We start from the raw sequence: 18,943 nt of genomic DNA, 5'->3' as shown, positions 1-18,943 counted from the left end.
AGTGGTGAGATAGCACAGGTGTTTGCAGATGATACAGGTCTCACCTCTTGTGTTCTGTACAATAGTCATATTATGGGAATGAAGCACTTATTTTTGATAAGAGATATTTCACAAGAAAAACCTAAATTGCTCTTCATGTTTATAGTTTGGTTCATGGGGGAGGGACAGTTCCGGAGACATCCTTCACTTCCCAGAGACAGCAAGCAAAGTAAGTGAAGAACCAGGGGAGACCGCTGTAGGGTAGACTGTCCCCTGGAGATGGCAGAGGAGAATCAGCCGGCTGACAGCATGACAGCCGGGGCAGGGCCAGACAGATGAGTGCGATGCCTCACCTGGCGAAGTTTCTGTGCCCACCCCCAGCATTTACCTCGTGGTATGGACACGCTTTTAGTAGCAGCTGACCTCCAAATACTATGGCAGCATAAAAACTTTGGGTACCCTACTGCTATCAACTGTTAACTTTATGTAAGGGCAGAGCATTTAGAGATTCTTTGTGGGGACAGCAGGGCGAGAAGCAGAACAGATGGCATAAGGACATTCTTTTGCAAGCCCTCAACAATTCAACTCCACTCCTCAGAGTTCCACCCCCTTGACACCCAGCTATAGCCTTGTTTGATATGGCTAAGTACCTAGCTACCGTAAGCCAGTTTGTTAACCCTTTTGAGTTTTAGGTGACTCATCTCTGAACCTACCTGATAGGGGCGTTGTGAGGATTAAAAAGAGAAATATGTTGAATAAATAAGCCATTGCATTTTATTATACATAAGAACGAGAAAGGAGTGGGTCCAGGGGAGTGTACTACTAAGAAATCGATCATGGTGTGTAGAGAGCCATGGGTTGATTGATCTACCCAGGTAGAAGAATCGGAGCTGCTCTATCCTCAGGGGGAAAGGAGTGGAAAAACTCTGGAAACAGACAAGCCCGTGTGAGCCCTTACTCCATGCAGGGCGTTGCTCGGTTCTACTAGCTAGACCTCCAGAGGAAATGGCCTCTCAGGATTGCCGTGATGGTATGCTGGTATCACGCGGGTCCAGACTCATCAAAATGGATACATTAAATGTGTGTGACTTTTTGTATATTAAGTATACCTCAGTAGGCCTGGAGGAAAAAAGATTCTTAGTTTGGGTGACCCCGCACACTTCACCTTTAAAGTTGTAAGTCTGTGGAGTCTGGTCAGAATAATCACATTAGCTTTCTCAGCCAGGGCTGCAGAGGTGGTCATGTTCTAGTAAGTTCATATAAGGACTTGTCTGGGATTGTTTTGCCGTGGTGATATTCAGAATGCTGCCATTCACAGGCTCATACTGAAATTATACTTCAGGCTTCCAAGCAAACCTGGGCAAGGATAGCTTTCTCAAAGGTTTCTTAAGGCATTAAGTTATTAGTAGGACAGTTTATTATTTAGTGTCTAAATTTAAACTGCTATTTTTAATTTATTTTGGACTTATTCTGTGGACAAAAGTCTGTTTTAACGCAATTTTATTCCTCTGTGTATCTCAAATGGATGCATAGACCTTGTTCTACGAGGTTTTGTGGTTTTTCTTCAGCAACGGTGACATCTCTGCGCATCTCCAGAATGTACAGAGGAAAGGAATCATGAAACCAATTGAAACCAGTGAATCGATCATTAGATCAGGAACAGATTCTCTTTAGGTTTGGAGAGTTATGAGTTAATTCACTGGGATGCATAATTATGTAGTCTTCAGAGTATATTTTAAACAAGTGAAGTGCTCACTGGTTTCTCATTCCTTCCCCGTACGTGATGAATTATGTCACTATGGGGAAAATGTCCCCTGGCTGTTGAAAACTTTGGGTGTATAAAGGGTTAAGGCAGTCACTAACTCCAGAGAGACTGGGCCTTGCTGTACCCACGTTTACCACCTACCGGAAAACTCTAGTTCTCTCCTCATATGTTGATTCCTTTCTTTCCTTTCTCTCTAAAAATATCTTTTCTGCCTAGGAAACTCCCTATTTCCATGCAGTGATGTGTAGGAAGAGTGAAGGGAGCATGTAGCCTGGGGTTTACATCCCAGCCCTTCTTCCTCATAGCTGGTGCCTGGAGGCAAGTTCTTTATTGTCTCTAAACCAGTTCGTTCCTGTAGGGTGGCATCCGTGTCTTTGTCACCAAAGTGTCCCCACCATGCTAGGCAGTGACTAGCATGCTTGGTTTTCATCTTTGTAAAGTAGAGATGTTATAAAGTTGTCATGAGGTTGAAATGAAGCAACATAAAAATGCGTGCCACCCCGGCACATAAAAGAGTTGCCGTGAATGTCAGGCAGCGTCCACGAGGTTAAGAGTGTTGTCTCCTGGGCCAGACTGCACTGTCACAGCAACCCTGGGCAAGTTACACTACTCCCTGGTGCCCCATGTTCCTTTTCTGTAAGAATATTGAGAGTTAACACTTAGACAGTACTTCAAACGCACTCTTCTAAGCTCTTTGTTTTTATTAACATACTTAAACCTCACAACAAACCCTGTGAGGCAGATAATATACTTACCACCACTTCACAGATGAGCTGCTAAGTGGTGGGGATGGGAATCCAGCCAAGGTAGTCTGGCTCCTACATCCTTGCTTTTAACCCCTATGCTAAGCTGCCTTTCTAGCATCTGTAAAATGGAGACAATTGTTTTGAAGATCAAATGAATATATGTGATGCAGTTAGAACACTGCCTGGCTCACAGTAAGTATAGCCTCCTGGAGTTATTATTGTCATGATCAGTATCACATTGCTTTCTGGTCTGAATATTTAAGGTATCTGACAGGACTGGGCTGCAGTGTTGCTCTGTCTGCCATTATGGTATCTGCACTTACAGAAAACATTCTAGACCCTTCACTCATTGTAACCCTTTATTTAGGACTAAAGGATTAAAGAATCTTTATCAAATGTATAGAATTTTTGCAGGTTCTAGTGAGATATTCAATGAGTAATTTATAACATGCTGAACTTGGGAAATTCTTGCTTTTATTCGGGTGGCCATAGACCACTGGATTCAGTAATTATGTTGTCTCCTATTCCTCCATTGGAATCAATCATTTTAATATTAAGTGATAATAACTGTCAATTATACAAATCGATTGCCACATAGTTCATGATTGTTTTATCAGCAAAGTGTGATTTAAAAAAACATAGACTGAAGAAAGCTCTTATTTAAGATTGTGATAGCTATCATAGAAAACAGATGACCCTTTTCAATCCTTTGTGTTAGAATTTATTAAATTTACTTATTCTCTCTTTTTTTAAACTACTTTATTATTTGCCAACTTTGCTGCTCTGCTTAGCAAAATGATCAGTAATGTATACAGATCTGAGCTGTAATTTCTCTCAGGTCAAAACAAGATAAAATATTGGTGACCTCCCTATTCTAGTCGGAAAATTCAAGGAATTAAATACATGTAATGAATGAACCCCTTACTTCATCGATTATGTAAATATGTAATGTATTTAGTCTCATCAGAAGAGATAATTATATAAGTGTAATAGATTAAGAACATATTTAAGGGAAATAACAGTAATAAATTCCACGCAGCTAGGTTTCTGCCTCCTTCCCTGCCCCCGGCCCACTTTGGCAGGACACAGTATCACGCGGTGTTTGTAGAGGATGGGTCTGTGTGACCAGTGTGGTGTATCAACACAGGTAATTCCACAAGGGAGGGGGACCAGAGCAGTGAACCCCCCCTGAACTTGCACTGCCTCATCTGTACAGTGAGGGACTGGGAATCACTGAAAGCTTCCTAAGGCGCTATGATGCCCCAGCATGGTGTCTGAGGCCCGTCCTAGTGGTGCCCTGGACATTAGTAAACCTGCCTTTACCATCACACTTTCTATCGCCTGCACTTTTCACTGTATGTTCTTTTCTTGATCCTTTCCACAGTTATCAAAGGGTGTATTTTTCCATTCCAACCAGTAGGAAATTTGTCATAGTTTTCTTTCTCTGGAGAAATTTGAGAAAATGGATAAGAAAATGAAATTTTTTAAATTATTTATTTATTATGAATTGTCTTCTGAATTTTCCTGGAAAGAATTCTACTTTCTGTGTTGGAAATAGGTAACGTATTACACCATCCCAGCCCATCAGTGTTTTATTCTGTCATTTGGACTTTGTGTTCAAAGTAACAAAAAAAAAATTTATGAATTTCTATTCAAGATTTAAGTTTGCAGAAATGAATCTATTATGTAATAATCAATATGAGTTTACCCGAATACCCTGAATTTGTATTGAGAAGCATTCTGTTATTACAAAAGTGCTTTCATGAAAGGTGGATTCTTTCATCCTGGTTTTCCTTCCCTTGATAGCAATTTTTGCATGGTGTTTTAGAAAAGGTGATTTTTAAGGTTATGATAATGCAGAAAATGCTTCCATACATAGAACTTGTGCTCTTTCACCTTATGTCATAAAGGCTGTTCATTTAGTTTTGCAGTTTTTCCTAAGGGAATTCTGTCCAAGTTTCATTTCACCACTGAAAGAATGGACCAAACATTTCTATGACTCCATTTATAAAGGAAACAGACTTTTCATTTACATTGATAACATTTCTCTTCTCAAATACTGAAAATGATATAAATAGCTTTAATTATGCATTACAGAGATTTTTTTTTTCAAAGCAGACCTTGAAATAAGGCTCTTAAATAACTCTTCTGATGGTTACACATTAATCTTTTATTTTTTGCTGGCCTAACAGTGTTAGGTAAACTGTTTATAATTATTTTCACATAGATAAATTAAGTAGTCCAGGAATGTGAAAGTCTAGATCAAGGGCTGTTATCTTGCTTCTCCTACCATAACAAAGCTCTCAAAATATATTAATAAATTCATGGCTTTTTTGAATTAAATCACTAAATTACAGAACTGTGAAAGGAACCCCCCAGAGAACATCTGGTTTAGTGCGGTATTTCCAAAGAGGACTGTCTTATAAAACTATCCAGGATGTACGGGCATCTCTCTGGGATTAAAGTTCTCTAGGGAATGAAGAAGCTTTCATAACCCTCCTTGAAAGCTTTTTTTGATAGTTATATGTAAGGACTGCTGTAGAATTGATTATCTTGTGAAAATGCATCTAGAAATTATGCAGAAACCAGAAAATCAAGATAGCAATATTCCTTTTTAAATTATAAGATGATTTAATTATAAATAAGAAATAATTGAGTCAATCTGAAACCCATTTTTAAAAGTAATAGCATTTTGTGTTTAAAATACATAATTTGTAAACCCAAGTTATCTGGTTCTAATGAAAATGTATTTCCTCAAGAAAGAAAAGTCTCTATTTAGGATCCTAAGCAAAAAACACATGTTCACACAGAAACCAAAAAAATAGTCGAGGTCTCTTAAATTTCCTGTGCTCAGTCCTACCGTTTTTTTTGCTGATGCTATTATCAGTTGTTTTTGTAAAAATACATATGGCACCCACAGACAGAAGGAAAGACTCTCTCTCCAAGTTGGAGTCTATGGAAGCTTAGCCCGGTTTCTTTGGAGCCTGTGCTGGTGAGGAAAGGTAACAGGCTCATTCTCACTCACCAAATTAGTTAGCTCACGGTGCTTTCCTCCTGTGTGCCACCCCTGCCTGGCCCCATCCCACAAGTGCCCTCTATTACACAGGGCTGCCACACTGGGGAGCAGAGAGAGATGGGGACCAATCCATCACACTACTGAATAAGCAGCCCCGGAGCAGGTCCAGAGCTTGCAGTGTCATTAACACCCTCTCTCCTCTAGCAGGACAATATATTAAACACCGTGAGGATGACAGGGATGGAGAGAGAAGAAATCCTAGTTGGTCAACATAAATGAATTTTCTAGATAACAGAAACATATTCCTTTAAGTGTCACAACATTTAAAGAATGTTAATAATTTTTGTGTAGAAATTTCCCTGAATAATTTCCTTGCCTTCATAGTTTAAAGGAGCGTCCTTAACACTGCTGATCTAGTATTGATTAAAAGAACATCTTCAAGGTTGGCCCATGTATTCAGCATTATCTCAGGTTATGGGCTCCATTAAAATCCTGACAAACCAATACACGCTAAGGAGGACGGCTAGGATGGTAAAAGGATCTAAAACCAAAGTCAAGTGGGCCCTTATTAATGCTTGGCAATCTGATCCTACTTTCCTTGTCCAGTTGCCTCTTCTTTCAGGTCAGGAGTTGAGAAACCACAGCCTACTGCCTGTTTTTGTAAATAAAGTGTTATTGGAACACAGCCATGCTCATTCATTTACATACCGTCTCTTGCTGCTTTTATGCTAAAACGGGACACTTGGGTAGTTGCACCAAAGACCACACGCCCCACTGAGCCTAGAATATTTACACTCTGGCCCTTTACAAAAAAAAGTTTGCCAACCCTTGGAACTGAAATGACCATTACATGCCTTCTTTTCTTATACTTCCAGGATCTTCTCACAGTCCTTACTCTCAGCTAATCACCTGACTTATTTCTGAAATAGAGGCCTTCAGAAAAGAATTTCCTCGTTCCCACCACCAGATATGCTAACCTACTGGCATGTTCCCCCCGTACTCCACCTCCCCTCCTATTACAGTGAGTGAAATACTCATATTCATGTTTCTGAGAGTAGGTCTCTATGCTCTTTCCTTCTCAAGGACATTTCTCCTAAAAATGCCCTGTGTCTTGCCCACATCATCAAATTTCCCTCTACACTGTATGATTTCTAATAAAGATAAATGTGCTGGAATATCCCTCACCCTAAACAAGCAAGCAACATCACTCTCTAACTAGTGCCCCATTTCTTTTAAAAAAAATTATTTATTTATTTAGGCTCTGCTGGGTCTTAGTTGCGGCACGTGAGATCTTTTTTTGTTTTAGTTGTGGCAGGTGGTCTTCTTAGTTGCAGCATGCGAACTCTTAGTTGCGGCATACATGTGGGAGTTCCCAGACTAGGGATGGAACCCGGGGCCCCTGCATTGAGAGCGAGGAGTCTTACCCGCTGGACCACCAGGGAAGTCCTAGTGCCCCGTTTCTTGAAGTAAAACTCCTCAAAAGAGTTGTCTTTCATTCTCTGTTAAAACCATGTGAATAAGGCTTTCTTCCCCCCTACCACTTTTTTTCTCCAAAAAAAAAAGAAGTTACTTTCAGGGCTTCCCTGGTGGCACAGTGGTTGAGAGTCCGCCTGCCGATGCAGGGGGCATGGGTTCGTGCCCCGGTCTGGGAAGATCCCACATGCCGCGGAGCAGCTGGGCCCGTGAGCCATGGCCGCTGAGCCTGCGCGTCCGGAGCCTGTGCTCCGCAACGGGAGAGGCCACAGCAGTCAGAGGCCCGCGTACCGCAAAAAAAAAAAAAAGTTACTTTCAAAGTCACCAGTTACTTTTGTTAAATGCAGTGTCAGTTGTTTTGAACTCCTTATTTGATGTTTCAGCTGCACTGGAAACAGTTTTTCACTCCCTCCTCTTTGAAACACCGCCCTCACTACTCACTGGGTTCTCCTCCTAGAGCCCCTCCTCCTTATTCTCATCTTTCCAATATCTAACTATTAGACTCAGCTCATGGATTTCTTCTCTGTTTACGTCACTCCACTGGTAACTTCAGTCCTTCCTCTGGTTTAAATACCATGTACATTATGATGACTCCCAAAGTCCTATCTCCAGCTTAGACTTCTCTGGACCTCCAGACGGCCAACCCGGCAGCTCCACTTGGATGTCTAATAAGCATATCCCTTACTAGATCTCCCCAAGTCTCCCAATCTCAGGAAATGACAACCCTACCCTTCCAGTGACTCGGGCCAAATATCTTAGAGACCAATTCTGCTAGCCCTTCCTTTGAAACAGATCCAGATTTTAATCACTTCTCCCCATCTCCACCACTACCACAAGTTCCAAGCCATTTCTTGTCTGAAGACCGATCTCCTAACTGGTCTTCTAGCTTTAACTGCTTCCCCCCACCTTAACAGTGTTTTCTCAACCCAGAAGACAGAACGATCCTGTTAAAATGTCAGATTATTCCAATCCCATGTTCAAAACATTCCTAAGTATTTCCATCTTGTTCAGAAAAAGAATGTAAACTTCTTACACATCCTGTAAAGAAGCTGCGTGTTCTGGTCGGCTTCACCTCTCTGAACAGTCCCACCGGGCTCTCCCTTACCGGCTCTGCTCCAGCCCTGCTGTGCCCTTTGCTCTCCATTGAACGTGCCAAACACACCCCAGCCTCAGGGCCCTTGCACTTCTGTTCCTCTGCCTGTAACATTCTTCACTTCCTTTATATCTCCACTCAAATGTCAACCAAAGAATCCTTCCCTGACATTTCTCTCTTAATAACATTTCTCTGTCCCTTACCCTGCTTTGTTTTCCTTCATATCATATATTACCATCTGCCGTTTCATATCTGGATGTTATATAATCCACATCCCCTGGTGAATATAAGCTCCATGACATGTGGGACTTTGTTTTTATTGTTATTATTGACCACTGTATCCCTAGAACCTATAATAGATCTTGGCACATGGTGGTGGTTCAAATAAAATCAGTTGAGTGAGTGAGTGAATGAAAGGAGGATATCATAAATAGTGGTATTTAAATATTTGGAAGTTTGTCATATTGGATAAAAAATAGACATACTTTCAGTTGCTTTAAAGGCAATACTAGTACTCATTGTTTGAAGTTCAGTGGTTTCAGCGTTTTGTCTAGCATGATAAGGGACTTTCCAATAATTCTGGCTCTCCAGCACTGCACAGGCTGTCTTAAGATAAACTGAGATCCTTGTCCTTGGAAACCTTGGAGACAAACTGGAAGACCACTTGTGAAGGATGCTGTAAACATAAATGTCTGACTTTGGTGGAGGAATTCCACTTGCTGTTCCATGGGAATCTGATTTGGGCCACGTCAGTGATTTTGTTTGTTTCCTTCCTGTTTGTTGGAGAAACTGCTAGTTAAGATGATGTCCTTGCCCTTAGGAATAAATACTTAGTCATTGCTTTGAATGGAAAATTCCGTTTTTCTGATGCCCACTCAACAAAATGTGTGTCTTTAGTACAAACTGTTAAGACCCTGAAGCTGTGATCACTTGCTGCCCCCTTCTCCATATTTGGTCATGTTGCTGGGCCCATTCGAATCCTATAGATTGTATAGCGTAAAACAAAGACTTGATAGTTTCAGCTGTTCCTGCCAAGAGTAACTTCTGATTTCCTTTTAGATCGTGTCCTGATATGTCAGTGTGAACCATTTTTGAAAGAATTTGAGCAGAAACAGTTCGTAATGTGTGTGATATAACCATTTTTTGTTTCTGATCAAAGTCCTAGATTCTCCTTCTTCATATTATTATTATTTGGTAACGTGGGTGTAATAAAAAGTATGATGCTTTGTGGACCATTTCTAAACCCTGATGAAATTTGAAGCTTTCTTTTTGCAGTTTATTTTTAATAAACTTTTCCACCAGATTTTATGCAACATTGGAGGTATTTTACTAATAATGCCCCATAGTAACTTTCCAGTTACGAAAACAGAAGAATTATCTTGTGATCTTCTTGTGAACTGTGAATTTGTACATGGAATGAGCTGGTGGAGCTGAGGAATTAGGAGGTTATGTACTGTTATTTTTAGTACTCTATCACTTCACCCTTATTGCCAGAGTAATTCCTGGCTAACTTTCCCATGAGTTTTTAACCTCTTGCTGGGCTTATGTAACAGGAAACAGGCTGTCAGGAACAAATAGTGGCATATCAGGAGCGCCCTTTAGTAGCAAATGATTTAGTTTGCTCTGCCTTTCACTCTCTTAAAGTAGACTGATAAATGATCTCACTTTAAGTCTTTTGGTGAGGCATTAGGTTAAGATACTACAATCTCAATTTTGGAAAGGCAAAATATTTTACCAAGACCATGATTTAATCCAGACGACAGAGAAGATGAGTCTGTTATAAGGTGAACTTTGCAGTGGTGTCATGTCCTGGGACTGTGGATTTAAGTATATCTTTGCTTTTTCTCCAACTCTTAAGGCTGGGGTGATATGCAAACTTCAGGAGAGAGATGATATCGGGCGAATTGAACTGGTCCAGAAGCTGGCAAGAGAAAACTGTCAATTTTTGCAGACGGACAAAAAAGAACAGGAGAAGTCTGAACATGTAAGCCCTTTTCCTCTTGGGGATGCGGGTTTGAAGGGGTGGAAAATGTTTCTACCTGCTTGTATGTTTGAAGGAAAGAATATTTTATTTTAAGTTCTTTAGGTTTGGGGGTTTTTCCCCCCGCCAAAGCATGCTTCTTAGTAAAAAATGACAACTACTATAATTTTCTAAGCCAGTGGTTTTGTAAGAGATCTCTTCACAGAAGTAAATCATGTAGAAATATAAGAATGCATGGGAGCAAATATGAATGCATGTCTATTTGATGGCTTTCAGGTTTGACTTGGGGAGTTTCACCCCATCAGATAGTGTGTGGAATATGAGTTTTGAGAGAACATTACGATGTACTTTTATATTTAGCACAGGGGGTGAATCTAGTTATCAAACAAATGCATCCTAAGTCACAAGAGACAGATAAGAATGGACGAACAGTTTCTAGATGCTCACACTAAGTGAGAGAGTCAGAAGGGGGTTTTCCCAGTATCTTGTGAGCGTTCGTGTTCCAACAAGAGTTATATTGTTTGGATGTAGTTCAACTGGAGGAAAGGGACGCTCTGCTCAGTTCTCCTGAAAGCAGTTATTCAGATTGAGCCTTAGAACTGAGAACGCTGCCGTCATGCTAGGGAGACAATGGGACCACTTTCTTCTGCTTTACATTGTGGTCTGTTGACTTCTTGTTGTTGTTTGTAAGGCTTCACTCTCCGTGCTAAGCTCTCCAGGATTGCTCATGAAGGGGAAAAATTCCTCAGTGTTTATGAACATCTTTTTTCTCTGACTTTAATTTTTTCTTGGAGTTTTATTTTCAACCCTTTCCAAGGGGGAAAAATATTGTTTCGTGCTTTTTCTGCTCCAAGGCCATCAGTAGAAAGGCCAGGGATTTACTGAGCTGGAGAGGAGGTGAGAAGTCCAAGGATGGCACGCTGTTTAGTTTGATGACGGTAACGCGTCTCTAACCATTCGGCAAGTCGTTAGCATCGGTGTCTCAAGGGGGAGAATAATTAGCAGTTTCAAAGCCTTGTGATTGCAATGATCTTAGAGGTGACCATTGGCTTTAAGTGCGAGTGGAGGTCTCAGGAGCCTTCACCTCGGTAGGTACTACTGAAAAGTTAAGGGACTTGTTGGAATTGTTAAAAAGCACCCTGAAGGTTGACTGCATGTATATCTAAGACTGACCCCTAACTTCTTCTGCGTCCTTAGAATAGTTGACTATCCTGGTTCATGTCCTGAATTTCTCAAAACAATATTCCTTTCGATTCATTTTAATTAGAAGAGCAGTAGTTTTCATATGCTACATTTTATTGATTTCAAGGTGCACTTTCCTCACACATCTTAGCATTTCTGAGATCAGGATGAGTCTTAAAGTTGATGATAGGAAAACGTCCTAGTTTAACTGGGAACATTTTTCTTTCTTAGTGGTCCTTAAAATGGATGACATAGTTTACAATGGATTGCATACTCAATTCAGTGGATCAGTGACAACCTGAGGGGAGGGCGAGATCTTTTAAAATCGAACCAATAGGAGATAGAGTACCACTTCACCAAGATGAGAAATCATCAGCCTTAGGCCACAGACAGCATTATGGTTATTAAAAAGGTACCTGTGTTGCCTTTGCCTTATTAGTTGAATCCAGAATATTACAGTTACAGCTAATGAGCGTATAATACACTCCAAATGTATAGTAACAGAAATCTGAACTCGCTGCTCTTTATTATAAGGACTTTTACCATGAGACGGAAATTTAGTGGTGGAAGGTTTGCTTACGGTTTGCTTACGTAACTCTGCTGGCGGTTGTGTACTCACTAGTCTCTTTACACCTTCATTTTAAGATTGTAAAAGAGAACACTAAGGTTTTTTACTTCTTGCATCAATGTCATAATATTGATGCAATAACAGCTCTGAAGTGTGTACATTTCTGAGAGGAAAGATGATGTATCAATAAATATTGGAATGATGGCCTTTTCTGTGTAGACTTTTCCTACTGAAGCTGAAAGTCAGGAAAGGTGACTATGAAGGACCTCTCTTCCGTAGTGATAAATACAAACTTAGCCATTTTGTGGTCTCCCTCCTGCAGGGTGACACCGTCTGAACTGATCAACCCTCAAGGCTGAGACTTCCATAGTACTCTACCAAACAGGATATTTGATACTAGGTGCTTCTACTTTTTACAATAATTTATAAGGAATAAAAATCATCTGGTAGCTTTTTTCACTCTTTTATGTCTTAAGCACTTGTTATAAAGATACCTTTGCTTGCCCACTGAATTCACAGTGTCCATGAGATGATTGCAGCATTTTCATTTTTCCTGCCCTCATTTTCTCTTTGATAGCAGTCATCTGTTCTTGTTCATGAAAACTCAGTTATAACACACAGAATATACAGAGGAAATTGCAGTTTACTTAATGTAAACCCGGTCTGCAGTTTCCTATTCTTATAACAATAACGACCAAACCCTAGAGTTACATACAGATTTCCTTTCTTTTGTGATTCTCAAATGCGTCAACTACCTCATCTACCATTCCTGGGCCAAAATTATTTAAGTGCACAGTGGTAAAATTTGAGTTAGAATCCCAGTTGCCTCTTGAGCCATTCTTTTCACTAAATGACTTTGTTTCTCCAGTCCTAGAATGTCACATCCCCTTTTGTACATGTATGCCAAAATGAGGCAACTACTTTGTGGTACTACTGCATAGAGATAGACATGAATTTGATGGAATAAAGCTTTTGTTGCTGGTACATCTTGTTACAAATTGAAGGGGCTTCGAGATTTCTGACTGGGCATAGCTAATATCTTTTTCAACTGGTAAACGCCATGATTAGGTTATAAATGGATGCAATTAGAGAAACACTTGACTCTGTGCTTTTGCCAAGGGGCTTCTGAAACTTAAAAAAAGTTAAATGTATAATTATCACGAGTTTCTCAGCAAGCACTTAGTTTTCCTATTTTATATTAACAAGCTGTAGGCAGAATTAGCCAGCACTCAGTCCTAAGTGTTGAAAATTATGTGAGAACTTTAAGAAGGGGACAGAAATGGCTGTTTCTTATAAACATTATGAGAGTGAGATTAACATTTGGCCATTAATTCTCTAAAGAAATTGCCTCTTATGTGGGCATCATATATTCTAGGCTTAATTCTATGATTATATCCATAGAGGAAGGGGCACGTGTTACCAAATGGGGACTTTTGAGCTTGAGCTTGAAGAATGACTAATGGTCATAGAAGGACAGGACAAGGGAGAGCAGTTAAGGCAGAGGGACCAGCAGGAAGGCACATGAGTTGAGCCCTGGGCAATTCTTAGGAAATGAGGTGGGGTGAGGTGGGCTGTAAGTTGTGAAAGACCTGGCAGTCCACTCTAAGGAGTTTAGACTTGCCTTTCTGGTAAAGGAAAACCATCAAAGAAGGGAAGTGGCATAATCAGATGTGGTCTTTTTAAGATCTCTCTGGCATTGGTTTAGAGGAAAAATTGAGTGGGGAACAGGGAAGTGTTGGAGAGAACCCTTAGAGAGCTATTGTTGTGAGTCAGGTGCGAGATGTAAGCCTGAAGCAGGGTGGCAGCTCTGGGAAATGAGAAGGCCACAGATGTTGAGTCGTTTAGATGGTAAAATTGGCAGAATTTGATAATTCTGCCAATTATCAATGGGGGATAATGGGGGAATGTGTGTGCTAATTTATACTAAGCAGTTTTTGAATTTGTTATTACAGTTTCCTGGTACAGACATGAGAAAGTTCTGTTTATCACCAGAGTGGTTGCTCACCTTTGCCAAAAAGCTACGTAGACACTTACCTTGTTTTGTTGTCCTGCAGTGTGTTTCAAGTGTCTGAGATTTGTGCTACAGAACACTGTTTATCTCGTTAACAAATTGTTTGATGGAGTTTCTGGCTAACAGTATGGAGACTACTTCTTCTGAGACCCAGATACTTGGACAATACCTTAAGCACAGAGAATCTCTGGCAACCTCAAAATGAACTCAATTATTTGGCCAGAGCTTTGGCATTGGCTGCAATGATGTGTGTGCCTCCTTCAGAGCTAACTGTGATTTTAGAGATGCTCTCCTAACCCACAGTCCGAGTTGGTGTTTCTGTACTGTTATTCTAGAATACTCTTGGTCGTTTATTCATCCAGTACACCTTTATTGAAGCCGATGTTGTAGGGGATCCAGACTAACCATGGTGGTTCCTGCCTGAAGGAGTATAGTCAGGCTGTGGAGAAAAGATACTGACACAGATAACAGCAATACAAGGAGGCAGTGGTGATAATCCCCAGAGAGATGGGTGTCAGAGGAAGAATTTACACCCGGGGAAACAGGATTCTTTCTCATGGCAGAGGTGGAGTTTGATGTGGACCTTAAAGTAGGTTTTAGGTTGGATTTAAACAATCCAAACTGAAGAAGAGCATTCCTGGAGGAAAGAATAGCATTAGAAAATGCACAGAAATATCTAAAAATACAACGTATTTTTTGGAAAGCGAAACCATTCTGTCACCAGGGTACCAAGAATGGGGGTAAGGGAGATGGTGACAAGGATTCAGGAGATGGAAAAGTTAGTGAGAAATGAGATTGGGACCAGACTGTGGAGGATTTTGAGGGCTGAGACGTTTCACTTCATTCTAGAAATAATGAAGAGGCATTGACTTGTTTTGTTACTTTTTGTAAGAAAGTAGGATGAGGGGGCCCTTCTGTGAGGTAAACGATATTATTTCAGTGTGATGAGTCAGAAAGCTGAGGCTGTTGAGTGATTAAGCAGAGCTGGGGTAAGTGTGAACTCAAGTCTGACTGCCCCTGGGTGGCATCTTCTCTCAGCTGTCATCACCGGAGGGAGGCCTGGTAGGAGAACAGGAAGCTGAGATGACAAGAATCATGATAGTCCTGAGAAAGAGGCACCACTAGGAGGACAGCCCTGAAGGAAAGACAGACAGACGGCTACATATTGAAGGGATGGTGGTGGTGAAGTGTGGGAAGGAAAAATGAAAAGGGAATGCTAAGCTACTAGCTTATTTTGAGTCCTAACTTTTTAAAGTGTATAAACTGTTCACATTTAGTATCTGTGAAATAGCTGGATTAAAGTATACATCTAGATGTGGGTGCTGTTTAATGGCATACCGCCGCACTGCTTACCAGAAAACCGAAACTCAGCTTTTCCCGAAATGTCGTTTATGCTTTGTAGTGTATTAACCTGTAGAGTAGAAATACTAACAAGCAGCTCCTGAACTTGACTTCCTAATTTCCAAACTGCAGAAATGAAGGTCTGTAAAACGTATGTGAGAGCCGTGCTAAGTGATGCTTTCCCTGGGGACCCTGTCTGTATCCCTCCCTCTCCCCACCCTGCTTTCTTCAGTTCCTTTGTTATGTCTGGGGACCCACCCTACTTCCTTCCCCTTTTCCAATTCACTCATGAAATATGGGTGGGAAGGGGATTTTACACGTTCTGAAAATGAATCTTGGCATAGTCGGCTGCCAGGGTAGGGTCCCTATCTCTCAACTTCAACCGGAATTTCCTTTCCCCTGTTTCCTGCAGCCTCATCCTGGACTCCTGCTTGCGTCAAAGGGTTTGCTGGTTGTGGATTACTAGGGCAGAAGTGGGTTGGAGTATTCTGGCTACCGCTACTCTTACTGCACACACTAGAAGTTGGTCTCTGCATTTCATTTGGTCTGTTGCTTAAAAAAAAAAGCAGCTTAATATAAAGTGAAAGCCCTCTTTATACTCTGCGTGAAATACTAAAAGGAAATGGTTTTATCATTCTGTATTCAAACTTGCATTATACATCTAAGCGAGTAAAGTTAAGACCAATCATGGCATTATTTGAAGTTCACCAGTAATTTAGTTTAACCAGGAAACTAAAGACAAATAGAATGGTATAACATTATTGCTTAGTATTGAAAGCCAGAATTCAAATGTATTAGGCAAGTCATAATATATTAAGTTGCCCACTGCTGAGAAATTCTGTGTAGAAACCATGTATTTTTCTTAATGACAAAATCCCGACTTTGTGTTGGTTTGGTACTAACATACATACATTTTTAGAGGAAATAGGCATCCTTAAGTGAGTTGTTTTAGTTCATTTTTAATCTGGATTCATTTGGTCACAGAGTAACCACGAAAGTGATAGAAGATAGGTCTTGCCTCCAAGAAGTTTACAGTCTAGCTGGAGAAACAAATTCACACTTGGAAAACAAATGAACCACACATTTCCCAGGCCTTCAGGGAGAGGGAAATACCTCTGGTAGACCTATCCACAGTGGCAGCAATCCAAAAAGAAGTTCTCTGTTTTCAAAAGCAAGGTTTACAAGTTTGGTTCACTTTAAATTCTGCTTTGGTTTCGTTTTTTTTCCTTCTGGAAAAACGGCAGCCGGTGGACATCAGTGCTGTGCTCATGCCGCCTGGGGGGCCATCTGCCCATTAGCTGGATTTCTAGGTTCTCACAGAAAGCCCACTGCAAGTCTCAACATTTTAAAAATATTAGTTTCAGTTTTTAACGTTTTTAACATTTTAAGCGGAGAGGGACTTGTCCTTATGATACTCATTTATTTTTCTGAAAATATTCACGTTTCTTTTTTAAAGGCCCAGTTAAGAAAATGGACACTGTCTCAGTTAGTTTGATTTATCAAAGCCATATTCTCAGTGGATCTTGGATTCCCTATGGTACAGATGCTGCTCCCCAGGTTTATTCATTTCTTCTACTTGTAAAAATAAAATAGCCATATCATCTTTAGTATGTCTAAGAAATCTTTAAGGAGAAATATTGAAAAATAGGTTATTTTTCCTTGACTTTTGTTCCTCTCAGTGGTGTACCTCACTCCAGACCCCTGGCAACCTTATATTCTTTTTTTCTCTACCCCTATCAAGGCCTGGTCTGCATTAATATAGCAATATTAATACTTTGTAGGTTGTTGTCTGATCAGGTAACACTAGAAATCTTTGGTGGTTTGGTTTCATTTGAATTTATAATGGGTGCTTTAAGACAAAAGGGTAGAGAAAAGATGCACAGACAGATGGACAGTCCTTCACAGAGAGATGGGCAGTACTTCATGACAACTGTGTGCCACTGAGGCTCAGAGAAGTAAAACATGGAGACATCAAGGAGTATGGAGACATAGGTACCAACATACATTGTGCCTTGATTCCCCAAAGACTGCCCTGATACATCACTGCTTTTGGGGAGATAACACTGCAGGAAATTCAGAGGCTGAGTTCACAGTTACCTGCATGCTAAGTTCCAGGGTGCTGTGGAAGCTTGTCACAGGGAGCTCAGCTGGTCTAGGGAGACAAGCATGTGTCCCTGAGGAAGGGAAAGAAGAGAAGAGAAGAGTCAGAAGAGCTACCAGGAGAAGTGAGGAAGAATGGGCCTCCCAGGCAGAGGAGAGCGAGCATGGGTGAGGACAGGAAGGGCCTGATGCAGAGAGAGGAGGATGCAGCCCTGCAGGCAGAACTAGTGGCTGAAGCCAGGGGGTCAGAGGGCGGGGAGGGCCAGAGGATGCAAGGCATTACCTAAAGGCCTAGCCAAAAACGGCGTGCTAAGAGCCATACAGAGCTTTTGTGAAGAATGTAAACAAGAGAGAGAAAGATGATTAGATGTGAATTTTTGAGATTCCTCTGCTGCCGTGTGGGGATGGGTTTGCTAGCAAAGAATGGGTCACGCGCACTCCTTTCAAAGCTTTCTGACTCTCCTTTCCTTATAGTCCTCTCTTGATTTTACTACATAAAACAGGAACCAGCATAAACAGTAAAGCTTTGCTGTGAAGACGATGTCCAATGATAGCTCTACTCTTACTTATTTAAATATACTACATCATCATTTTTCTTGAAAAAGTTGACTTTGATTCAGTCCTGCTTTTATAGAAATGAATTTTGAACTTGCATGTAATGTGAATACTCTCTGTTAATTAACACCCCGCAGGCATGTATGTTCACATTAAATGTACTTACTCTGCTGCACGATATTTGCTGCACATTGATTCAGCCAGAGTTTGGTGATTTCTGAGAGATTCAGATACTTCAGTTGGTAAAGATGAGGAAAAGAAATTTATAAAAGATTTCCATGTGGGATGCAAAGAACCTTTTTTTCCTTTTGCATTGGGAAGTGGGTGGAAAGGAAAAATTCCATCTGGCATACAGCAGCGCTAGATGTTGTTCTAAGATGGCAAAAATAGAAGATTGCTGAAAATATCGTAACAGAACATAACAGACTGTGGGTAAATATACAGTACATATTTTTCTAATAAATCATGTTAAATACCCGTATTTTACTTAAAACATGACCATGTTCTCATTTGTCGTTACATAAAAATTTGTCTTTAATTTAAAAAAAAATCACCCACTCCATTACTGTAGCAAAAAAAGACTTGTTTGGGTCTGTAGAAGTTAATGCTGTCACACTTAGGTTTACCTGGGATAGGTTTTTGTGGCTTTTTTCTTTCTTTTTTTCTTTTCCAATCTTTCCCTCCTGTATTTAAAAAAAAAAAAAAGGAGAAATAAGATATGACATGTCTGTTCATTTATTGTACATTCCTACGTAACTAAGTGAACAAGGCTCAACAATTTTAACAAAGCCTTGTAAGTATCCTCTTTGTTCAGGTTCCAGGAATGGCTGGGCATGATTGAGGTGAGCTGAGTCAGGATAAAGGATCAGGGGCTCCTCCAGATCCAAGAAATAAACAGAGGGAGTGAACCACAGTTAAGACGAGCAGGAAGTGGCTCGGGGGTAGGGATCTCTAAGGAAGGTCTCTTGAAAACTTAGTGAGTCACAGAAGCATATCTTAGTGACCTCCCAGGTAGCGGTGGGGTGGAAGGTGTCCAGGTAAAATTTGACCCTGTGAGATCAAAATCACACGGATGACTTGTTAAACCTTGCTTGATCTTGCCTTGGGTAGGATTTATAGAGGCAAAACAAGGT

At 40.6% G+C, this 18,943-nt stretch overlaps 1 protein-coding gene across 3 annotated transcripts in view; it reads left to right on the top strand.

Annotated features, from left to right (window-relative positions):
• RAPGEF5 (Rap guanine nucleotide exchange factor 5) overlaps positions 1-18,943 on the top strand; it is a 216,591-nt gene that overhangs the window by 106,959 nt on the left and 90,689 nt on the right. For all 3 annotated transcript variants that reach the window (XM_060157140.1, XM_060157138.1, XM_060157139.1), the window contains exon 9: positions 9,931-10,056. In XM_060157140.1, coding sequence (XP_060013123.1) covers positions 9,931-10,056 — 126 coding nt within the window. The remainder of the gene's footprint in view (positions 1-9,930; positions 10,057-18,943) is intronic.

The sequence above is a fragment of the Lagenorhynchus albirostris genome, chromosome 8 (assembly GCF_949774975.1).
Source record: "Lagenorhynchus albirostris chromosome 8, mLagAlb1.1, whole genome shotgun sequence".
Taxonomy (NCBI): domain Eukaryota; kingdom Metazoa; phylum Chordata; class Mammalia; order Artiodactyla; family Delphinidae; genus Lagenorhynchus; species Lagenorhynchus albirostris.
This window is presented reverse-complemented; position numbering and strand designations above follow the sequence as displayed.